Source organism: Periplaneta americana, chromosome 16 (assembly GCF_040183065.1).
Source record: "Periplaneta americana isolate PAMFEO1 chromosome 16, P.americana_PAMFEO1_priV1, whole genome shotgun sequence".
NCBI classification, from domain to species: domain Eukaryota; kingdom Metazoa; phylum Arthropoda; class Insecta; order Blattodea; family Blattidae; genus Periplaneta; species Periplaneta americana.
Window position 1 is genome coordinate 41241601 of NC_091132.1, and position 22422 is coordinate 41264022.

General features: G+C 33.9%; 2 protein-coding genes and 1 long non-coding RNA gene across 9 annotated transcripts in view; 2 read left to right on the forward strand and 1 right to left on the reverse strand.

The window, feature by feature from the left end:
• LOC138692251 (motile sperm domain-containing protein 2-like) overlaps nucleotides 1-10609 on the forward strand; it is a 30942-nt gene extending 20333 nt beyond the window's left edge. The window contains exons 7-10 of the mRNA XM_069815401.1: nucleotides 3905-4017; nucleotides 4145-4342; nucleotides 5591-5728; nucleotides 8717-10609. Of these exons, the coding sequence (XP_069671502.1) occupies nucleotides 3905-4017; nucleotides 4145-4342; nucleotides 5591-5728; nucleotides 8717-8908 (641 nt within the window). The 3' untranslated portion in view covers nucleotides 8909-10609. The remainder of the gene's footprint in view (nucleotides 1-3904; nucleotides 4018-4144; nucleotides 4343-5590; nucleotides 5729-8716) is intronic.
• On the reverse strand, nucleotides 10039-11192 carry LOC138692252 (uncharacterized). Its single transcript, XR_011330036.1, has 2 exons — nucleotides 11063-11192; nucleotides 10039-10967 (listed from the first exon to the last, which is right to left on the reverse strand). It is a non-coding gene; the product is annotated as an uncharacterized lncRNA (long non-coding RNA).
• Nucleotides 10989-22422, forward strand: part of LOC138692250 (transcriptional repressor CTCF-like) — a 58465-nt gene continuing 47031 nt past the window's right edge. For 3 of the 7 annotated variants that reach the window (XM_069815392.1, XM_069815395.1, XM_069815397.1), the window contains exon 1: nucleotides 11119-11258. Coding sequence is in view for 1 of the 7 variants with exons in the window: in XM_069815398.1 (XP_069671499.1) it covers nucleotides 11237-11258 (22 nt within the window). In the remaining 6 variants the exon portion in view is untranslated. The other 4 variants (XM_069815394.1, XM_069815399.1, XM_069815396.1 and 1 more) reach the window with 3 other exon arrangements.

Here is a 22422-nt window from a genome sequence, read left to right on the forward strand (position 1 = left end):
TAATAAAGAAATCACATTCATATTAAGTTAGGAAGAAGAGAGAGAATGAGCGGAAAAAAATAATCTATGAAGGGAGCATTTTTCATTTATAAAACATATTATGATTAAATCTGTCAGCCAAAGAAATTGGAAAGACTAAAAAAGTGCTTAATAGAGACTGTAACATACCCCTGATGCCCACGTGTATCAACGTCGGTTAGTGTAAACACCGGTTAAAATTGTCACCTAACCTCTGGTTAAGCATTTTTACAGTGGATCGACCTCGGTTATGACTTAAATAGGAGGTTAACCACAGCAATCTCTAACCGGCCATATTCGAGCGGTTAAAGGAGATAACCAGTGATTAGTAGAGCAAATGAAGCAAAATGGCGGCCAGAGCCACAGATATTTATTTCGAAGACGATTATTATTATAATACAGTACTTGAATTACTTGATAGAGCGTGAGCGTGAAGGTTCTTTAGTGGAAAGAGAGAATTCTTAGGAGGAATTAAGTGAAAGAAAATTTCAGGAGGGATTTCGTTTACCAAAATCTACAAATGGATCACTTGAAATAACACAAAAAGTCATATTTCTCCTATGGTTCGGCTGCTTATGTTACGATTCTATGTAACTGTTATTTTCTGTATTTTAAGAGGCAATACTCTAATATCTCTTTCTCTATGTCACTGGCTGAACAAAGAGAGGTTATGGATGGATCATAGGATAATGAACAGTTCCCTCGTGTAAATGGGGTCCTGGATCATATACATATTCCTATTAATCTTCTGCGTCCTTTTCCTTTATAGATATTCCATCTGTTTATATAATGTATTTAAATTCTAGTAATTAAGTCTAGCGATACTTCAACCACACAATGGGATATAATCATTTTTGCATTCAATTTTCTATTTTGTACGATTTTAACCTAACAGCAAGGAAATGCAACTCGCAAGTATAACAGCGCCCAAAGGTAACAAATGCAAAGCGAAAATGTAGGACACGTTCATTTCGATGTAGAACGGAGTGAGCGCAGTCATTTTTAGACGTTGACTATTATCTTTGCAGCGGTATGGATGCTTTCCTTTAGTCATTTTGTAGAAACAGTGTACCATCATAGACTTTACTCTGGTTAAATGAGGTGTCAGCTAGCCATGTTTAAGTAATCGGCGATTATGAATGGTGCACACAAATTACATTTTAACTACTGTTACTGTTTAACCGTCGTTTCATAATCTATGATTACTGCGTTTTTAACCGATGCTGATACACTTCGCCATGAGTCTAATACGTGAAATGGTTGTGATGGTGATGATGATTCTTTTCGAATAGTTAAATATCAGCATTTTGTGTTCGTGATTCTGACGTTCTACATACTTGTTACTAGATCAGACTGATTCGACTTACATTTTACTTTGAGCATTGTAGCTGAGAACATGAAAGTACTATGTCAAAATATGAGCATTATAGTTGAGAACATGAAAGTAATATGTCAAAATGTATGTTGATTAATTTCCTTTAAGTTTAATTTTAACATTGTACCATTCCTTGTATTGTAATACTGAGTGTTCATTTCAAAGTGTGTCATGATGTCACTGTTGATGAGTCAGCGATTTGAAGCGAGTTTCAGCTTTTGTGTCAGAGAAGTTTCCTATTAATCAAGGCGTTCAATCTGAACTTGAGAACGTGTACGGTATAACTTGAACGTCATAGCAACAGATTGTGATCTGTACGTCTGTGTGCTACCATAACCTCCTTCGAACTGTGTTTTGTGCGGCCAAGAGTTTTTGTTATCATCGGTTGTGTACGGCAACATTCCACAATACAAATTAAATGCTCCGTGTCCATGTTGACCGTCGAAGTTAATGTCGACAAATACGTAAGCAATCGGCTTAACCCTCTCCCCATATCCCGACAGTAAGAAAAAACTCACCTCAATATATGTTTCGAAACAGTTCACATTCCTGCTATTACCGGCGTTACCGTACGTATCGGTAAGAACTCTTCTGAATGAACGCCGTACTTGCTAGGCAACTTCTCTGGCACATAAGTAATACACCTCTGCAGAAGTGTAGGAAGATTGAATTCTCTAGGCTCATCGACTAGCCACATGACGGCATACAGCGAGCCATGACACACTTTGAACTGAACACCCAGTAGTACTCTACCCAGGTGAGCGACAGCTCATGATACTTTAATGGAACAGCTGAATCTTCTGTTGTTATAAGACTGATCAGAAGGGTCTATTTTTGTGTGGTTGTCAGCTTGTTTCTAATTTTTTTTTTTCGCCAAAAATATCACTTGGACTCGCAAGAATTTTAATTTGTGTTTCCATAGAAAGCTGATAGCATGTTTGCCATTAATTTTTGATCACTTAAAGTTCAAGTATTTCAAACACTTACATTAACATGTCGGTAGCTATTAATAAAGAGGGGCGTATGTTTTGCATAATGAAAGTTACGTAATAGTAATATACGTTACAAGAGCGGTATGTTGACGTTTCCATGTTCGAGGAAAAGATTGAAAAAGCGAAACGTAGTTGAGCTTTTTTAATTTCCGAGAACATGAAAACAAACATACTGCTCGTGTATCGTACATTATTTTGTGCGAAGATCGTTTATTACATACCTGAAAGACGAATTTCTAATTAGTTGCAATAAATCTCCATCTTGGTTTCTGTTTAATGACGGCAACTTTAGAAAACAAAAATATCTATATTCCAGCAGGCCGTGATATATGTCTGTCTTTTTTTTTTCCCCCTGTCTATAAATGCGAACTTAAAACAAAGGGTAAGGTTATGTAATGATTTATTTTTTCATTTTAATATTTTAACAATATTATTTATATAACATATTGCAGTAATAACATCGGCATCTGGAGTCTTGTTGATTTTTTCACAGCTTCCTTAATGTAACTTGTATCAGGAATACAATAGCTTTCGTGGAGTAGTAGACTTTACTTAATTTTTGCAAATATTTAAAAACAATAATTAACAGTGCAAGTTAGGTGAAATTGCAGTGGTAAGTTTCCAATTTATAATTGTTACTATGTTAAAAGTCTCTAAAAGTAATATGTTAAAAGCCTAAAGCAGTAAAATGAATGTCGCGCTTAAGCGGTAAGAAGAGGGAAATTGTTATGTGTGTTACGTTGGGAATACTGAATGTGGTATTTCACACTTACGCGTATTGGTTCTGTGCGGAAAACAAGCAAATACGCACGATCTCGCACAAATTAAGTTTTTCATTTATTCGTTTCCTATTTCATTTGCATATGAAATTCATTTACTGTTAATATAGTTAACACATTTAATCACTGGTCTTTGAAATAGCTTTGTAAAAATAGTTATAAAAATAATGGTAAATGATGTTGTTTTCTAATGCCAGGCGTTTGACAATAAAGTCATTTGACCTCTTGCAGTCCAATATTTTTCAAAGATATTATCATGACTAGCCACTGAAGCACAGATTGGAAAATGTAGATAGTTGCTTAAGAATTCTACATTTCTAAGAATTCGTCATTGTTAATTAATGTTCTTTTTCTTACTGGTCTGTAAAGTCACAGGATTGGGAAAACTGCAGCTCTTCTGCGATACTCTTCTACAAAACTCTCAGCAACTCTCTCTTATTATCAAACAACTTTCAAGTAGGACGTAGTCCACACACTTCTCTGTTAGTAATGGAGATTTACACGAAGTTCAAATTTAAGAAATTTTCAGGTTTCTTGGGATGATCTGTCTCTTATTTTTTATACCATAGTATACTAAAATTGTAACAACTTTTACATATTACGTAAAAAAAAAGTAGGAAAATATATGCAAGAAGTGATATCATTTTGTCATTAAACGAAAATTGTTGGAAGTGACTTTGTTCATGGCCAATGCTGAAAATAATTTAGAAAGAAGCCATCTTATTTTTGTTTATTTTTAGATTCAACACTGAATATCAATCCTCCTGACGTTATCTACTTCAGCAACAAAGATGATGAATTAACAGGAAGTGTAACACTAACCAATAATGGAGAAAAGATAATCTCCTATAAGGTAATATATGAATTTCCTGGATATATGAGATATGTGTACGAGAAAAGTTGTGAAAACGATTCCTTTTTTCACTTAAGTAGAAAATTCACTTTACAATGTGTTGTAAAGAAGTCCTGAAATTTTTCAGATCAAAACTACCTCTCCGGAAAAGTTTAGAGTTCGTCCCAGCACAGGCACTTTGGTGCCATCAGGATCTGTAACAATCAGTGTGGTTCTTCAACCAGACTTTCAGTTTCCTGGACTATCAAGAGACAAGTTCCTGGTTATGAACATACCGGTTGATTCAGCAGACTTGACATCACAAGAATTAACGGAGTTATGGAAGGTATGACTTTCAATTCCAGTGCACACACACACACACAATATTTTGTATTTCTAGTATTGGGACATGTAATTTAATTACACTTTTAAAATTTTAAACTTTATTTGGACGAAAATATGTAATCATGGCGCTACAGTGTATGAACACCTTATCTTACATTGTTTGTAGTAATAAAATGTACGTCTTGAACATGCTGAACAACTGTAAAGGTAATTTTTTTACTCTTTCTGAAAGCATTTATTGTACACAATAGAAATAATTCGATCATTATTTCATAATACTGGTATTTTATTCTATGTTCATATAGGTAAATGTTACTATACCTTCCTCTTTGTCTAATATCAACTGCTCACTTTCATAAACTACTAACAGTACAACAAAGTAGAAGAGAGAACAATACAATTGAGTCGTTAGAAAATTAAGTCTCCATCATGAAGCACTGACACCCTTGTCCATATCCTATTTCCCTTTCCCCTCCTTCATACCAGAGGGACACCGTGATAGAATCACGGTATGTTGATTTTTTTTAAGCTTAGAAGCATTTATTTTTCGTGTTTTCATTGTAATTTTGTTGATAAATATTTCTGTTGTAAACCAAACATTATTTTGAGGCATTGGTCACTAATCTTTACATTAAAAAAAATAATAGTAGTAGTAGTAGTAGTAGTAATAATAATAATAATAATAATAATAATAATAATATTATTATTATTGTTATTGTTGTTATTGTTTTCAATGGCCGGAAATTGGCCTATCCTTGTTACCGAGTAGAAGCCTGTGAAGTTCACAACAATAATAATGACTATGATGTCCTCTTCTATTGTATAACCCATGTGATAAGTTTATACTGCTCAGAAACAAGAGTGCCATTCAAAGGCGTCATTTCAGTTTTTGCTTGGAGACGAAGCAAGACATTATAAGGTATATCACATGGCATACTCTCTCCCTATTTCCTCTGAAATTAACTATTTTCCATTCCAGCATGATGCTGGCCTCTAAGTTAGGACCTATCTTGTCTTTATGCTAATACATGAAACAGTGTCCCTGCACCCCCCCCCACCCCATCCCGAAGATTGTTGTAGGAAACAATTGTTGTTGTTTTCTAATGCCAGGCATTTGACAATAAAGTAATTTGACCTCTTGCACTCCAATATGAGGAAACAATTGTAAATTTACATGTAAATAACACACAAATAGTGAATGTATGAATACTAATGAAAGTTGAGATTTTGAAAGATGTTTGGTTTTCAGCAAACTTCCGGAAAAACAGTTGAACAGCGTCGTCTGCGATGTAGTCTTAGTGCACCTGGTGCAGTTAGGAATGGCACTGCATTTGGAACCACAAGTACAATGGATCTTGATAGACAAGTAGCACAATTGACATCAGCTGTAAGTATAGTTATATTTCAAATGTACTCCACAGTACAACAGTAGCAGCACCAATTATTATTATTATTATTATTATTATATAATTTATGAGTAATAATTTGTACTCATTTTCATTTCTGATGCTTGGGTTGCGTAATTAGTAATGATATGACATTATTACTATTATTATTACTATTATTATTATTTGTGAGTAATAAATAATCTGTATTACTTATTGTAAGGAATGTCCTTTACTGTATGTGTAATCCAGAGACCGAAAGTTCCTTTTTTTATTTCGGTGCATTAAATCATTCCATTTAGGTATTGTCCTGTGAATAATAATTGATCAAGAAAATGCACTGTAGACTTTAATGTCACTTGCAGTATGATGAAGGAACTGAATCGTTGATCAGAAAGTAAAATATGTGAAAGAGTGTATGTCACAAATGTGATTATTTAAAAAAAAAAAAAAAAAAAAAAAAAAAAAAAAAAAAAAAAAAAAAGTCAGTTACAAACACACTTCCTCTCTCTTCCACTAATTGGAATTCAAAAACCAATCAGTAACCTTCTCGTCATATTAGATTGAGCCTACTGTTAAAATATTTTCAATTTGTAGGGGTATTAGGGTAGTTGTATTTAGTGCTGCCCACAGCTTTGGATCTGAATTCTCATCCTTCAAAATGTTCCAATTCTTTCCTCTGCACATACTTTTCTTCCCTGTCTGTTTGATTCTTCCACTGATGAATAACCAATTTATTGAAGCTAGCATGTGCCTCTACATGAATGGGCAGCTTCTAATTTCCAGCTTCCAGCTGGTCACATCTTAACAACACATACTGTACCGTATTTACATGGAAGGACAATATTAAAATGGATTTGAGGGAGATGAGATATGATTGTAGAGACTGGATTAATCTTGCTCAGGATAAGGACCGATGGTAGGCTTATGTGAGGGCAGCAATGAACCTCTGGGTTCCTTAAAAGCCATAAGAAGTAAGGCATGGTGGGAAACAACTGACAGAAACAGCCACTGCGAGTTGGTGTTTTCTCGTCTTTTGCACGCATTTCATTCGTAATTTCTTGCCTATTTTTCACAAAAATTAATAAGAATAATATTTTTAACTACTAGAATAACTTAATATTTTATTGTGAGAGTTTATGAATATAACTCTCAACAATTGCGCGTCTTTAATTAAACCAAAAGAATTTACCAATAATTACTGACGAAAGAGTAGAATGATATTAGTCATTGTCATTCAGTGTTGTAACACCAATTGAGACCTGTTGGCCGAAAGTTCCAGTTCTGATATTACAAATGAGGATGAATGTGATTATATGTAAATTGTCTTGATAATATAATTTTAATCTTGAGTGGTTTTTAGCACAGGTGCGTATTATATTCGCCAGTTTGTTCTTACATTTTCATGGCAAACCTAATTTTGAACAAAATTTAGTTAGAATGTATAAATGGAGTTTTGTACCTCTCGGAGTTTAAAATGCGATCATATAAGCGGGAAAAACTTATAACTGAAATAAATTAACATGGAAAGTATAGGAATTTTGCCAAGACTTCAGAAAAAAACGTATAAGTGAGAAATGTATAAATGAAGTTTTACTCTATTATCTTCAGTCTTAAATGGATTACTATTGTGTTGCTCATGTTACAGGAGTTTTACTACAGTGAATTCCTAACAGTTTTATAGCTGAGTTAATATCCGTCTGAGATATGAATAAAAAAATGCTTTAGTACTGTCATTGCAAGTTATCTTGAACCTTACATCCCCCAAGTCTGTCTTTGGAACTGCTCGGTACGACGTGTATTCATCAACGTAACGACACGGCTAGTATGCTCCTCCCTCGGGTAACGTGACTCTTTTCAAAAAACGTTGGTTCTTTTACCTTACGGCTCTCTACTGTAAAAGAACTTGGTTCAATACAGACATCATCTTCTCTCGATACTCCGGTTTTGAGAGGAGAACATGGTTTCGTAGCAGGTTGTAATTAACCTGTAATGAGTAAGTATTTAAATATAATCGTGTGTACACTCCTCTCTCATCCGGGCTGGGGATCGGCAATGGCGGAGTTAATACAGCTATTTCTATACATTATATAGGCCTCCATGACTTACACCTTCAGCTAATATGTACATATTCTTATAACAATATTTTACAGGCTTATTATTTGAATTTACATTAATTTACAATTATACACAATCCATATCCCTATTGTTGCTGTCATCATCGCTTGTTCCAAAATTAATTATTTCGTCAATGGCATCATCCATTCGGAATTATCTTCTTAATCTTCTTTCTGAACATGATAGAATTCTTCGATTGTATCCCGAATAACATGTTGATCGAAGTCGTTCACTTCAACTTTACACAAGTCTAATTCTGGAATGAAATAATATGTTTAGTAGAACCATAAGAAAATAATAACTTACAACAGTAATTCATTATGTCGCTCTCAATACGCACACTATTGTACATAACTATTATAGCAATAATTTCTAAACATATTCTTTCCCGGAGTAGTGTGAGGTTCATTCGGTTGTAATTCAGTATTATTCTTAATTCTCTTCACGGAACTAATACTTTTGCCAGAGTATTTATCCGTTCTCTCATATTCCTTAGCAAGAGGTTCCAGCAAACATTTGTTTAATTTTTCCTCCTCGCAACGCTTAATAAATTATATTTGCGATAATTTCTCTTTCTCCGCTATGGATAACAGCGTTACTTTTTCTCCACGGTGCGGTGGTGTGATTTCACCATACTTACTACCCTGTGGTTGCTGCTCCATGTTAACACTACTGGTACGCAGTGAAGGAAATAGTCCTATGTTTCTTGACAAGAGATTATGCTGCAGAACATGCGCAAACAACTCAGTTGGCTCCACCCGCGTTACGCGCTTCCTTCCCTCTGCCCCTCTGAAGGTTCAGGATAACTTGCAATAACAGTATACATGTTGAGATGCTAATCTCAGTCTCTGTTTGTATTTGTGGCTCTGCAGGTATCACGGTTGAGTGAATGTCAGTCAAGACTTCATCTCGAAATTAGACGTACACAGAAGCTGCAGTGGCTGACAATTATAGTTACATTGCTTGTTGGAGTAGCCCTGGTATACTTCTTCGGTCAAGATTCTCAAGATTTCAGTGGACATATGTGTTTCCCCGAAGAAAGACTACACACAACGAATATATAAATTTATTATATTATTCAGAGACAGTGTGTGAGTTTATGCATTTACTAGCAATGGTGGTTTTCTTTGTTATCTTGCAATATACCTTACTCGATCATACAGGCCTATCAAAGACTACTGTGAACAAAGAATGCACACAATCACCTTGAATTCGAAGTAAGGTTTTTTAAATATTGCCAATGCAGTGGATTAAATAACATACACATTGAGAGGTTTTGTTAGCAAAATTGATTCTTGAGAATTTAATCAAATATTCAGAAGAGCAACAATGCTGCTCTGAATATTTTCTTCGCAATAAAAATACAAATGTTTGCTACTATCACTATTTTTATATGCTAACTGAATTTGTATCTTGCATCTTTATTGAATTGTGTGTATGTGTGCTTCCATTTCTCTGATATTTAGATTAATTTGTTTGTAATTAAAATTGTCTCTCTTTTTTTTTTTTTTTTTAGAGTGATTTATATGTTCATTCTGAATTGTGTTGGAAAGCATTGAGCACTTTTTCATGATATTGCAGTACTTTAAAGTAATTCATATTGTAAAAAGAATATATTGTGAACTTTGTAAGTTACCATCAGTGTTAAAGATTTCCCAACCTCTGAAACTGCGAATGAAAGAAAACTGCAACATAATTGGGGGGGAAAAAGGCCTTTTTTTTTTTTTTCAATGAATTTATTGGAAATGTGTGTACCTGTTCACAATTTGTTATTGTACAAATCTTTCACCTATGCATTTCCAGTTCGAATTAAAATCGGAATGGAATTCAATTCATTTGTAGATTTGTAAAATATAAATAATAGTGTTGACAGGTTTGGACCCTGAATTAAAAACCAGAGGTTTTAATACATTTATTACATTCCAAAAGTGTAGATATGTATATTTCAGTTCAAAGAGTGAATACAACTTCATCATGGTATCAGTCTTATTTCATGATTACCATGGTGTGGTGAAGACTGCTTGTTTACTGGAAAAAAGTATAAATTACATTTTTTTAATAATTTTTCTTTTTGGTGGGCGTTATAATCTAGGTGGTATAATCTTACCTTCTAATATTAAGATAATGTAATGTATATTGATCAAAAGTTTACTTGTTGAAATCTATGAAAGGTTGTAAAGAGTTTCCAGTTCACTTTTCAGGCCATATGCAAATTACCTTGTCGCAAATTGTATGTTTAACAATGAAATACAGAAGTGTTACATTTAGGAAGAAGTGTTAAAAATAAACATCCATAATTGAGCACAATTAAAATAATTGTGCATGTTATCTGCATTATTGAAAATAAATAGAAGTTAAGCGAAACATTAAGACAGAACTTTGAGAAAGTTTTGAAATATTTTGGAAGTAAGACTCTTTTATGATAACAAAATAATTTAAGATTCACATTTGTAAGCTGTGTTTATTCTCTTGTGGGAATGCTGTCTGTGTGCACTCAATTTGTATAATGACATTGAAAATAAGGTAAAATTTTATCGAACAGGGTCTACCCCACAGTATTGAGTACATTTATTAAGGATGCAAAATAAAGTTAACATATGGAAAACGCTCAGATGATTTATGAACTGAGAAATGGTTTTTCTTTTTTGTAAAGCCTTGTTTGTAAAATAGTATTCATATACTGTAGCACAGTATAAATTATGTAATAATATTTAAGTGCAATATTGTATTTTTAAGTTAACATTAAACATTTCTTGAAATCTGAATCTTGTTTTCTTTAATTATTATTAATAGGAGGGGGGAAATGGTTACAAAAAGAGATCCCATTAATGGAATTAGGCCTAATTCATACATGAGATTCCAGTGATAAATACGCATAATATACTATTAAAAGTTGCTCATTTTTACATTGTTTACGAATACATTAACGTAGTTTCATTTGAAACTACAAATATTCAAATGCTTAATAGCAAGAGTTGGCCCTCCTGGGAACACATTACACGTCGTTTCGTGTTCCCGCTTATTGAACGCAGCCCGTCGCCCGCTCCTCCATTAACATCAATATCAGCACTGCGCATGCTCGCTAACGTAAACGAACTTCGATCGCCATATTGTATCCTTGTCCTGTAACAACGCCCTCACTCGTTAAATTTGGAGTTACAAGGTATGTTATTGGTTTTATATCAGTTAAACCCTCTATTGAAACACTATGTATTTACCGAATTATCAGCGGTATCAATTTATTATCTTATTTGTGGTTATTGCAGTGCACGAAGACTTTGAGTGAAGGTAAAATTTGCGACATATCCCAAGGCACGCTTACCCATCTTTTTCATGGACTCCATGTTGATGACAGCGCCAACCGTGCCAATTTTGAGCAATTTTTGCCGTTAATGCCCCCTGTATCCCAAAATTGTAAGTAAGAAACAGAGTTGAAATTGTCCCGATAGATTGCGTATTGTTAAGACAACTTGAAATTATTGTTAAATATGTCTATTATCTAAGATTTCGTTGTGACCTTTCGTGTGCATTTTGGACACGAATGTTACATTGAACTGGAAAGATTATCATGGCGTTGTAACTTGTGAAACTATAATGGCAATAACTAGTTCCTACCGAATGAGGGCGCTTTTCTAGCCCCCATATTTGAATGTGACTTTCCGAAGAAACCATATGATAACTCTCAGCATGCATTTTATATTTATATTTACTAACATTAAAATGAGTGCTTTCATTCTGATACGTTATATCAGGCCGTTAGCCCTATTTTCCTACAAAATGGCGGTGTAAGGAAGATTGTGTAGCATGTAGTGTGATAACTCCCATGGGTCGCTAGACCCATGAGATTTTCCGTCAAGTAAATAGGGTAAGTGCAAAAATAATATTCTTTGATGCCTCTCTCAGCATGCGTTATTGTTTGCATGCTTGATGGCTTTATCGCCAAAGCTTGAGAACTAAAATTCGTCCTAGTTCGGGTATGGCCAGCAAGGTTAGTCCAAATATTAATCTGCTAGGAAATTACGAAATGCAATATTTTATTCAAACACTGAATATATGTATATAGCTGTTCAGTTTAGTAGGCCTATTATATTGTAACAAGGAAATCTATGCAAGTAAAAAAACCAGACGGTGTTCCAGGAAATTGTTCCTCATAACCTAATGTTTGGCCTACGCAAAATTGTAAACATTGGAAGTTTCTTACATTACAGCACTAAGATTTTGAAATATGATGCTTCAGTTCTGCACCGAGTTCTGGAAATGAGAATTAGAATATCATGATTTGTGTAATGTGTAGGTCTTATGCATATATGTGATTTGTGCAATGTGTAGGTCTTAGACATATATGTGTGTGAGCCAATAATTTATAGGCCTAGTTGTTATCATTCCTAGGGTTTCGCTCATGGACAGGGAGAGGTGATTGTATTACACAGTTATAATGTGCAATAGATCTAATTGGCTTTGATGACATATGCCTCGTTATTTCAGATTATACCTTTATTTTGGTGTAATGACCGTAAGTAAACAGGATAGCCTACAAAACAACATTTACAGATACATTATCATAATTAATAAAATATTAGTATCCTTGCAGCCGCCCTTATTCGTGGCTTTATTACTGGGTGGTACAGCATTAATTTGATTTCTTGTGTTTATGTTTGAAACCGGGTGACAACAATGGGCTTTCTGCTGTGAAATGCGCCCCATGGGACAAGTCACTAACTAGAATTTCGAATGGGCGTCTGGATCAGGATTCGGGCAAAGCATCAGTACCGGTACTCGAAGAGTAGGCCTATTTGAAATATTGATTCAGTTTACTTACCATCGTCAGCAGTTTCATTTGTAATTAGCCTACTGTAACATTAGTCACATTTTTTTTTAATGTTCTAGAGTCACTGTAAATCTTTGTTTATCGTTCTTATTAGCACAGTGTATATGGTCCTCAGATAGGCATGTTCCGCGAAGATAGAGATTTTAGGCATGTACAGATTGTTTGAGATTAATGCCCACGTAATTATTTACTTTAGCGTTACCGTTGGTATCCGTTATTTATCTACTTCATTTTGTGTGATTTCAATCCTGCTATGCTTTAGACTGCCCCTCATTCTCCGGAAGTTAGGTTAGGAAACCCTGAAGCCTTTCAACCATACTTTTTCGACTTGCTTTTTGGTGGTGTATAATATTTGCCGCAATGAAAAACAAAACTGTTTCTACTATATTTACTTACACTGACCGTTCACAATTTGTCCACATACCCTGCTATTTATTATGTCATTCGTTCAATTATTAAAAAAAAAAGAGGCAAATACGGCATCACTAAAGTAAATAATTACCACCGCCCCTTATTGTGTGTGATGAGAAAAGTTACGCCTAACTTATTTAATTTCTTAAACATAAGCGGTACTCTTAGGCCTATAAGTTTTGACTCAAATCTCACTGTGATACAACTGTGTATTGTTGCTTATTTTATTTTATTTTATTTTATTTTATTTTATTTTATTTATTTATTTTTGCTTCTGTACTTCACCGAGTGAATTGGGTAGGCTAGTAAGGGTGAAAAGAAAAATGTATTTTTTTAAAATTGAAATCAAAATCAGTGATTTTTTTTTTTTTTTTTCATTTAAATCAGATTTTATTCCAGTAAAATTGTTTTACTTTTACTTTTAATATATTTATTTTAATTGGATTTATTGAAGTAGGCCTAAACGAGCAAATCACACCAATGACCAAAAAAATGAAGACTTTTTGCAATTTTAAGTTAAAAAAACATAGGCCTTCTTGAAACAAATGACTTTTTTCAGTTTTAAGTTAAAAATAAAACCATACTTGAAACAAATGAAACCAGAAGCTCCACAACTGAATGCTCAAGCTAAAATACACGAGTCTAATATACCAATCAGACCCCTAGTTAATTACATGTCTGCACCTTTATACAAGCTGGAAAACATTATCAGAAACAACATACAATTCACCAATCACACTGCAGTCGAGAACAACACAGACGTAGTCAACCGCATCAAGGGCAAACACATACTTCACAATTCAACACTAGCATCGTGTGACATCACCAGTTTATACACTCACTAACATACCCATACTTGAAATAGGTGAAACAATAAAAGGGCACGCTTTCGAACAGGGGCAGTGGCATTTCCCCTGACGTTAGAGCCCAGTTTAGGTGTGTGTGTATTAATCGAAAAAAATGTCATATAAACATGCATCCTATTCTCAATATTTTCTAGCCCCTAATTTTCGATTAATACACACACACCTAAACTGGGCTCTAACCTTAGAGGAAATACTGCTTTTCCTGTTCGGAAGCGCACCCGGAAAAAAAAATTAATTAAAAAGCAATAGGCCTACACTGATTCTCGATGATGTCATTTATGTTCATAATATTCACCGTTTTGTACCGAATTAATATTCTTATGTACGCCTGTTGATTTTTAATTAATTTTTTTCTTCCTCCTGAAAAATTATTTTCTGCACTGTCACATAGGTTTCATAAAAACAACGACGATATGCTAAAAGACAACACACCACAACCACAAATAGATGAAAACTCAGAAAATTATTTTCGGCTTTCCTTCTTTTCAAATAGTTTCTTTATCTTGGATTGTGTTTAATGGTGTCTGCTTATTCAAATGTTGTTTAGGAACACAAGTTTTGTTGCTTTGTTTGTACCAAGCCTGTTGCGTAACTTAGAATGCACAACACCAAATGTAGAGAAAATGCATTCTACATCAGCAGAAGATGGTCTTGCAGTTAGCAGCTGACTAATTGCATCGATGATGTCTTTGCCATTACTAATGATAGATTCTTGTGACTTCCACCACTGCAGTGCAGAAACACCTCCTAAAATCTCATCTGTGTATATAATTTGTTTAAATGGACAAGATTTTGCTTCATATTTCACTATGGTATGTAAGAATGAGGATTCATTATAGTTAGTTTGAGCAAACTGACTTGCAGATTCACGTTTTTCTACAGTTAGTTTATATTTGGAGGAATGTTGAAGCTTAGGATCAACCAAAAAAATGTGATGGTGTAAGTGCTTGATTGTAGCACTTTTGAAATACAGTGCGTCTGCAAAGTCACTCCACAGCGAGGAGACGGCGATGTATACACTAAAGGCTGCAGTTATGTGGGTAGGTGGGATTCACTGCTAGCGGCTGCAGTTATGTTGGAAGGTGGGATTCACTCCACTCGAAGGTCAACACTGAACACGTGTGAATGATTTTGCTGCCGACTTAAAACTTCTTGCTAGGAGATCGAGTGTATCTCCTCGCTGTGGAGTGAGTTTGCGGACACATTGTATCTTTGTTGTGGGATGATTCTAGTCTTCATGTTTTGTATTTAATAGTTCCAAGTTAACTTTCAGAGCTTTCCATTGTTCGACAGCTTGGCCAATTGTGCAATCATTTTTCTGAGAAATGTCAAGTGCTACTGATACAGGTTTTAACATATTTAACAAGTCTTCTGGATTACTCTTAATTTGAAAGTCACTCATTTCTTTCGAAATCCAGCTGTGAATTTTGTCTCTGTGTTTCACAAATTTTCATGAACTGCCAATTTTTCATATATGCAGTGAGATAGTCCACAAGTGTGTTTCATTTTATTTATTTACTAGCCGTACCCGTGCGCTCCGCTGCACCCGTTAGAAATAAATATAAAGTAATTACATAATTAAAATAGGACATTTGATCCAGGGAACATTCGTGTTTGATAGAAGGATAAATCGTTTAATATGTTACTTAATTTAAATTGCATCCAAATAATTAAAATGCGATCATTTTGATCCAGAGACCACTCATTGGTGCAGTAACAATTCCTTTAACATGTTTCTAATTTTTATTACATGCAACCATAGCTTAATGAACATTGACATCATTTAGATTTAATGTGTATACTTTATTTTACTTGTTATAGGTTTCCATTGAATTATGATAATAACTTAATTTTAACCCTTGTTTTCTACGTATTCAGTAAATGGCGTTTGGCCCACTATGGTTCCGAACCCTTAAAATAACTTAAATTATATTATATAATATTACATATATTATATTATATTATATTATATTATATTATATTATATTATATTATATTATATCAGAAGTCACTGTAATAACATTATAGCATTATGTCCATCTAGAGAAACTACACTTTCCAATGGTGAAATAATAATTAATTATACAAATCGGTTAATTTAGCTTCAGATATTATTTCATACAAACACAGAAACATTCTCTGTAGGCTATCTTTCATAGCTTTCGATTGTTGCTGTCCAAGGCCCCTTATAGACGAAGTCATTTGTTTTTTATTTCATTATACGGCCTTAGATGGCAGTTATTTTAATTTTGAAACTCATTTATCTCATTAAATATCAGTCCTATCAAAATTTTTCAAGGAATAAAACGTATCACAAATTATTTTTAAAGAAACTTTTGTTATGTACCATTTTTCACAAAAATCAATAATAAGCGAGATATTTCGATTTATTTAATTCAGGCTCCCTTATAACTCCCCTTTTAAATAATGTATTTTGAATGCCATGTAGCCTAAAATCTAAGTTACAACGAACATAATTTATATTACAATTTTCATCGAAATCCGTTCAGCCATTATCGCGTGAAAAGGTAACAAACATACAGACAGACATACAAACAAAAATTTCAAAAAAGCGATTATCGGTTTCAGGGTGGTTAATTATATATGTTAGGACCAATTATTTTTGGAAAATCGAAAATTACCAGAAAAATTTCGGCTACAGATTTATTATTAGTATAGATTTAATACTTTACACTTGAGCTACATTAGGCATTGCAGCCCGAAAGAGCAGAAGCTCGTGCTCGGGCGCAGTTCACATCAGTTATACAAAATATATCACAAAATTAAGAGAGTTCATTGAGCACAATGACATTAATAAATGTTAAAATAATGCAGCATGTAATAATAGGGTCTATATACAAATAGAAAATACAAAAGTACATAAATTTAGTATTTTGCAAAATGATTGTTGCGAAAGTATTGTGCAATTTTTGTGATATGGTCTTTCACATTTAGAGAATTTTTTTTATAACTCTTGAGATAGAATGTTCAAAATATGGGCAGAACAACCATAAGTAATCACAACAAGGTCTTCACTATTCTTAAGAACATCTCTCATTTTTGACATATTACTTGCATTATAATCAGTAACAAAACTTCCGATACTACATCTGAATTCTCTCACAACTTTCCACAGAATCCATAGCAATTTTAGTCATATAATCTGAAGTGTGTGGGTGGTCTGATGTATCAATTGTGTTGTATAAGTTCACATCACCAGCGTCTGTTGTCACTGTCACACAGATCATTGGTTCATTATGAATATTTGACCAGCTGTCTAAACTCATACAAACAATTTGTTCAATCATATTTCGGAAACATTCATCTCGTTTACCCCTTTAAATATTCGTATCTTCAAGAAGGAGTCCAGCAACATCATTGTGTGAGGTAAGACAATAACCAGGCTGTAACAAGTCTTAACTTGATAAATTCTGGATGCTGTTTGCATCAAAATGAAATGTTTGTTGCATAACAAAATTTAGCTATTTGCTTGTCCAGTGTATCTTTCTGTTGAACAGTTATTTTGACAAAAAATGAGCCAAGTTGACTTTGAGTAATGTTTTTGCATTGAATTGCATTACCTGACTCCATTTCTTCTGCAGCTGAAAATCTTTTCACCTTCGTAGCTGATGGTGTTTTGCACATTTCATTACTGGTACTAGCAGATGATCCAACTTAGCGTAGTTGGATCAGCTATAAGAAAGTTACTACCGTGCTTTGTAAATTTTCAATAGGCTACCCACTATATACATACCTACTTTTACTTTATGACTTGTAAAGTGTAATAAAGCAGATAAAAATACACTTACTTGAAAAGAAATTTCCAGTATTCTAATCTAATATTAAATTATATTTTAATATCCTACTTAACACTGGAGAAGAGAGCAAGTATCTGTTACAATCAAAACAATTTTAATCCACTTATTCAAACTTACTTTCATTAAGTGATGCTTGTTCTTCAGAATCAGAAAAAAACTTAACAATTTTTATCTTCCTGAATCTTCTTGCATTTCAGAAGATGAGATTTCATTCTTGCTACTAAACCTTGCAATTCTAAACCACATATTTTAAATTTTGCTTTGGAACCTATGCCACTGTTTGTTGAAAGTTTTATAAAATCTCCCCATATGGGATCTTTCATTTTTCCTCCCTACATTAGACATTGTAGCAAAACAAAACTAAAACTTTACAGATTTAAGCAAAGCAAACATGAGGTAACTTTGTCAGTTCAGTTACAAGCTCAAACTACCAGCAGTTAGTAGGTTACCTGTAACTGACAATGCCCCAACAATGGTCTCTAATATACAGGGTGTATCAAAACTTGATGGCAAAACTGCAGGAATGGATTCCTCATATAGAGAGAAGAAAGAAGTGTATTACAACATGGTGGGTCCGGAAATGCATAATTATAGAGTTATTAGACTTATCAGTTGAAGCACTCTGATCACATATCAGATGAAATGTTGAAAATAACCTCTTCCTGCCTGAATACAGGCCTTCACTCATTTTCGCACTGAGAGCCGAACACGATAAAAATGCCTGCCTTAGTGTGTATTGTCACAATGCATGCACAGAGAATTACTTCATTACACACGGCAGTCGAATACACCAAAGATTTTATGTGTCCCCAAAGATAAAAGTCCAGGGGATTTAAATCAGGAGAGTGTGGTGACCAAGTAAATTATTCTGGGTGCTGGATTGGTAGAGGTGGATCACTTGAATCCATTCCTGAAGTTTTGATACACCCTGTATTTAAAAATTTAAATGTTCGAATGGCATAACATTGACTTCGCAGAGTACATTTTTTTATGTTTAAAATACAAATGTAAAAACTGAAAAAATCATTTAAATAAAAAAATCAGTTGATTAAAATCACTTTGATTTAAATCAATCTAACCTGCAATAAGTTCAGTTAAATTCAGATTTGCATTACAAACCTACAGGCTGTTATAAGGATCTAAATGTTGAAAGATAAGGTCTTCAGTAAATAATTTTCATATCCTAACAGAAACATTAAGTAGTTCTATAATTTCTTTAGCAAAAATAAAACTCCGAGTCTCCTAATTAATGGTAGGCCTAATATAGTATTTTCACATATCTTCTATGCTTGTATTTTTATTGGTGAATGCTATTTGTATTGTAGATGTGCTATATCCTCCTCAGCATCTGCTAACCCACCTAACACTAGGTTTTTGTATTTCTAACCTTGTTTTTCTTTGGATTTTCAATTAGTAAATTATCACAGGATATTATAAGAATTTTATATTTTTCATAAGTTGCATAGCTTAGAGGATCTAGTAGCTGGTCAGATAATTACTATACTCAGTTTTAAATGATAAAGTGTACGTAAATTAAGGGGGATTATATAGGTATTTCTTTAAAATTGTGTTACCAAAGAAAAGTAGGCTAATCTGTATTCGCGTACTTGGTTTCTAGTCGAGTCATACATACTGTAAACAAAAGACTAATTAAGCAGCGACGTGAATTTCGCACTGGAATAATGGTGCAAAGTTGCTGTGAAAGTGGTGGTCAATGAAGAAGCGGGATTGCATGCCTTGCATACAAGCTTTTTGGTAGGTACATAGATAACGATTTTTTTGTAAGGTTGAATATCAGTGACATGCCAGGTTTGGTTGGTTCAGGCTTTTGGTATGCCTTGCATATACACATTGGTAAGTGGGGTATGAATAGTTATCTGCCTTCTTTCACTCTCCTCCAGCATGTATTTCCGTAAATATTGCGAGTTAAAAGTTAGGTTAGGTTAGGGTTACATGAGGGGATAGCTAAATGACATGAAGCCTAGGAATGGGACAAGGTTAGAGTGGGTTAGATGAGGAGATAACTATTGTCTTCTGCTAACAACGCCATATCATCAGCAAATCTTACGCACTTTATTCTTCTTCCTCCTACTTTTACCCCTCCCATGTTCTGAAACAGTTCGCCAAATCCTCCAAGTAGATATCTCGGGGTTAATCAAATTTCCCAGGTTTTATCTTTTGCTCCATCCGAATTTGGGCAGATCTGAGTTTACTTTTGATTTTTTTACAGAATAAAATCGAAGTCAGTTATTAGATGATTGTAAAATTTCAGTGTAAAATTGTAAATTATGGTTTATTTAACGACGCTCGCAACTGCCGAAGTTATATCAGTGTCACTGGTGTGCCAAAATTTTGTCCTGCAGGAGTTCTTTTACATGCTAGTAAATCTACTGGCATGAGCCTGTTGCATTTAAGCACTCTTAAATGGCATCAACCTGGGCCGGGATCGAATCCGCAACTTCGGACACAGAAGGCCAGCACTCTACCGATTGTGCCACCCAGTGTGACAGATTTCAATGTCCTATTTAGTTAAAAAGCCTACTGTTTCATTTCCCTTTATATCACAGTATGAAGAAATCCACTGTAAACTATTTTTTTTTTTTCCTGTATTTTAGTTAGGTAATAGAAAATTTTCGTACAATTCTGAATTTTAGCCTGTTTTGTAGACTGTTGTGAAATTATAGCTTGTATGGCTGCCCTTGAATGTTATGATAATGGGGCAACGTTTTGGAATTGCTTTAATTTATATAAGAGGTTTTTTAAAGATATAAATAGCAGTAGCTTCTCTTTCAAAATGTTTTGTATGTTCTCCTACAGAATGGTAAAATGAAAAGAGAGGACATGTTCCTTCAGCTCCTGCTCTTCTTGAATGTGATATAAGGAATTTATATACATAAATTTGTAACCACTCCTTATGTGGGTACCTTGTGTCAATTATTTCTATAGCCAAAGTCTTGAAAACTAGTTTTTCTGTTCCAGATTTTTTAACACCGTCTATGAGGTTCAAACTATGTTCTATATGAATGGTATTTAATGGGTTGTCTTTCATTAATAATTTTCTTTCTTTTGAGAAATACTCAAATCTTTTTTTAATTTCGTGTACTAACTTTATAAAAGTTCTCTGTGTTTTTAATCTACTCTTATTCACAGTTTGAATATTATACCAACTAGGCCTATCCTGTGTATGGTAATGTAATTATTAATTTCTCACACTGTATTAGCGCTTGTTCTTTCAATTCCTCAGTTACATTACGAGTATTCGTAAGAATCTGCACAGTAACAGTTGGGTTTATTTTTACTGCTTCAGTAATGATTAATATAGCCTAGTAATCTCTACTGGCTTATTTTTGTAGCTAACTAATTAGGTATACCTGCTCCAAATGGTTTAAGAACGAAGATAATATAGCAATGAAATATTTATTTCATATTTTCATGTTTTGTCACAATAAATGTCATATTTTGGCAAACATTTTTTCATATTGTGTTGATTTCTATTCAACACACTGATGTTAGAAGTATATCGGCCTGTTACTTTCTGCCAGTTTAGAATGTTTGCCTGTGGTTATTATTTTCCTTCAAACCAATTTACAATGAAAAAGAGATCTTTGATACGGTACTTCGACTTGAGTCATTAATTGTAGTTGTCCTGTTTTCTTCATAATTTTCTTTTCTTTTTGTATTTAAAGTTTCATGAGAGTAACATTTTGACTCATGAAATTCATATTTGGTTTCAACTTTTCCTGAGACAACTTCTCTAAATAACTTTAATATGCTCATCATTAGAGCTAGGATTCGTATGTAGTAAAAGCTAATGTTTTTAGTCAGTATAGTTTATAAACATACAAGCCATGCCCCCCACTCCTTATACCTGCCATTCTTGTCATTCAGTACTCTTCCATTAGTTAGTGCTAAGGTTTTTTAATCCTCTTACCCACCACTTACAAAACAGCGGGGGGGTTTAAAAGCTGCATTATCTAGTCCTTGTGACTTTTCTTGCATTTCGAGTCTTGTCAACCAGGCTTAAAACCTTCTTAACTGGCATCACATCGACTCAACTATACTCGGCGTCATTCTTAACTCATACTACATATAAATCCTAGCTCTACTCATCATGTAAACAACTGCCAGAACTTACTGGTGACTGCTGCATTATATTTTATAATACCACTGCTGTCAAAGTTTTAATTCATACTGCATTTTAAGATTTGAGGACCCAGTAGAGAGCTTCATCTCCTGTCCTGTTAAATGAGATTATTCACATGAGGTATATCATTAAGACCTATATCATTAACATGCTGACAGTTTTTTGAAACATGATTAACTATTGGGTGGGGGGAGGGGGGAAAGCATATTAATATTAGTGGGAAGATGTGGAAGAATAGCTATTTTGTCTTGACATATTCTTTGCATTTTTCTTTTCCTTCTTTCTGACATTTCATGTGGAATAATCTTTAATATTCCTGCACATTTTTGCTGAAATGACAGCAGTTCTCGCTGGCAGCTGGAACTAACAAACATTGCCTGTGTTTTTATCCTGTTCTTCAACAAAATTCTTTCTTCATAAAGGCTCATCTATGAATAGATGTATCGAATTTATATTGCTTAATGTCAGGTAAATTTGTTGTCTGACATCTGTCTGCATGGAGGAAGTGATT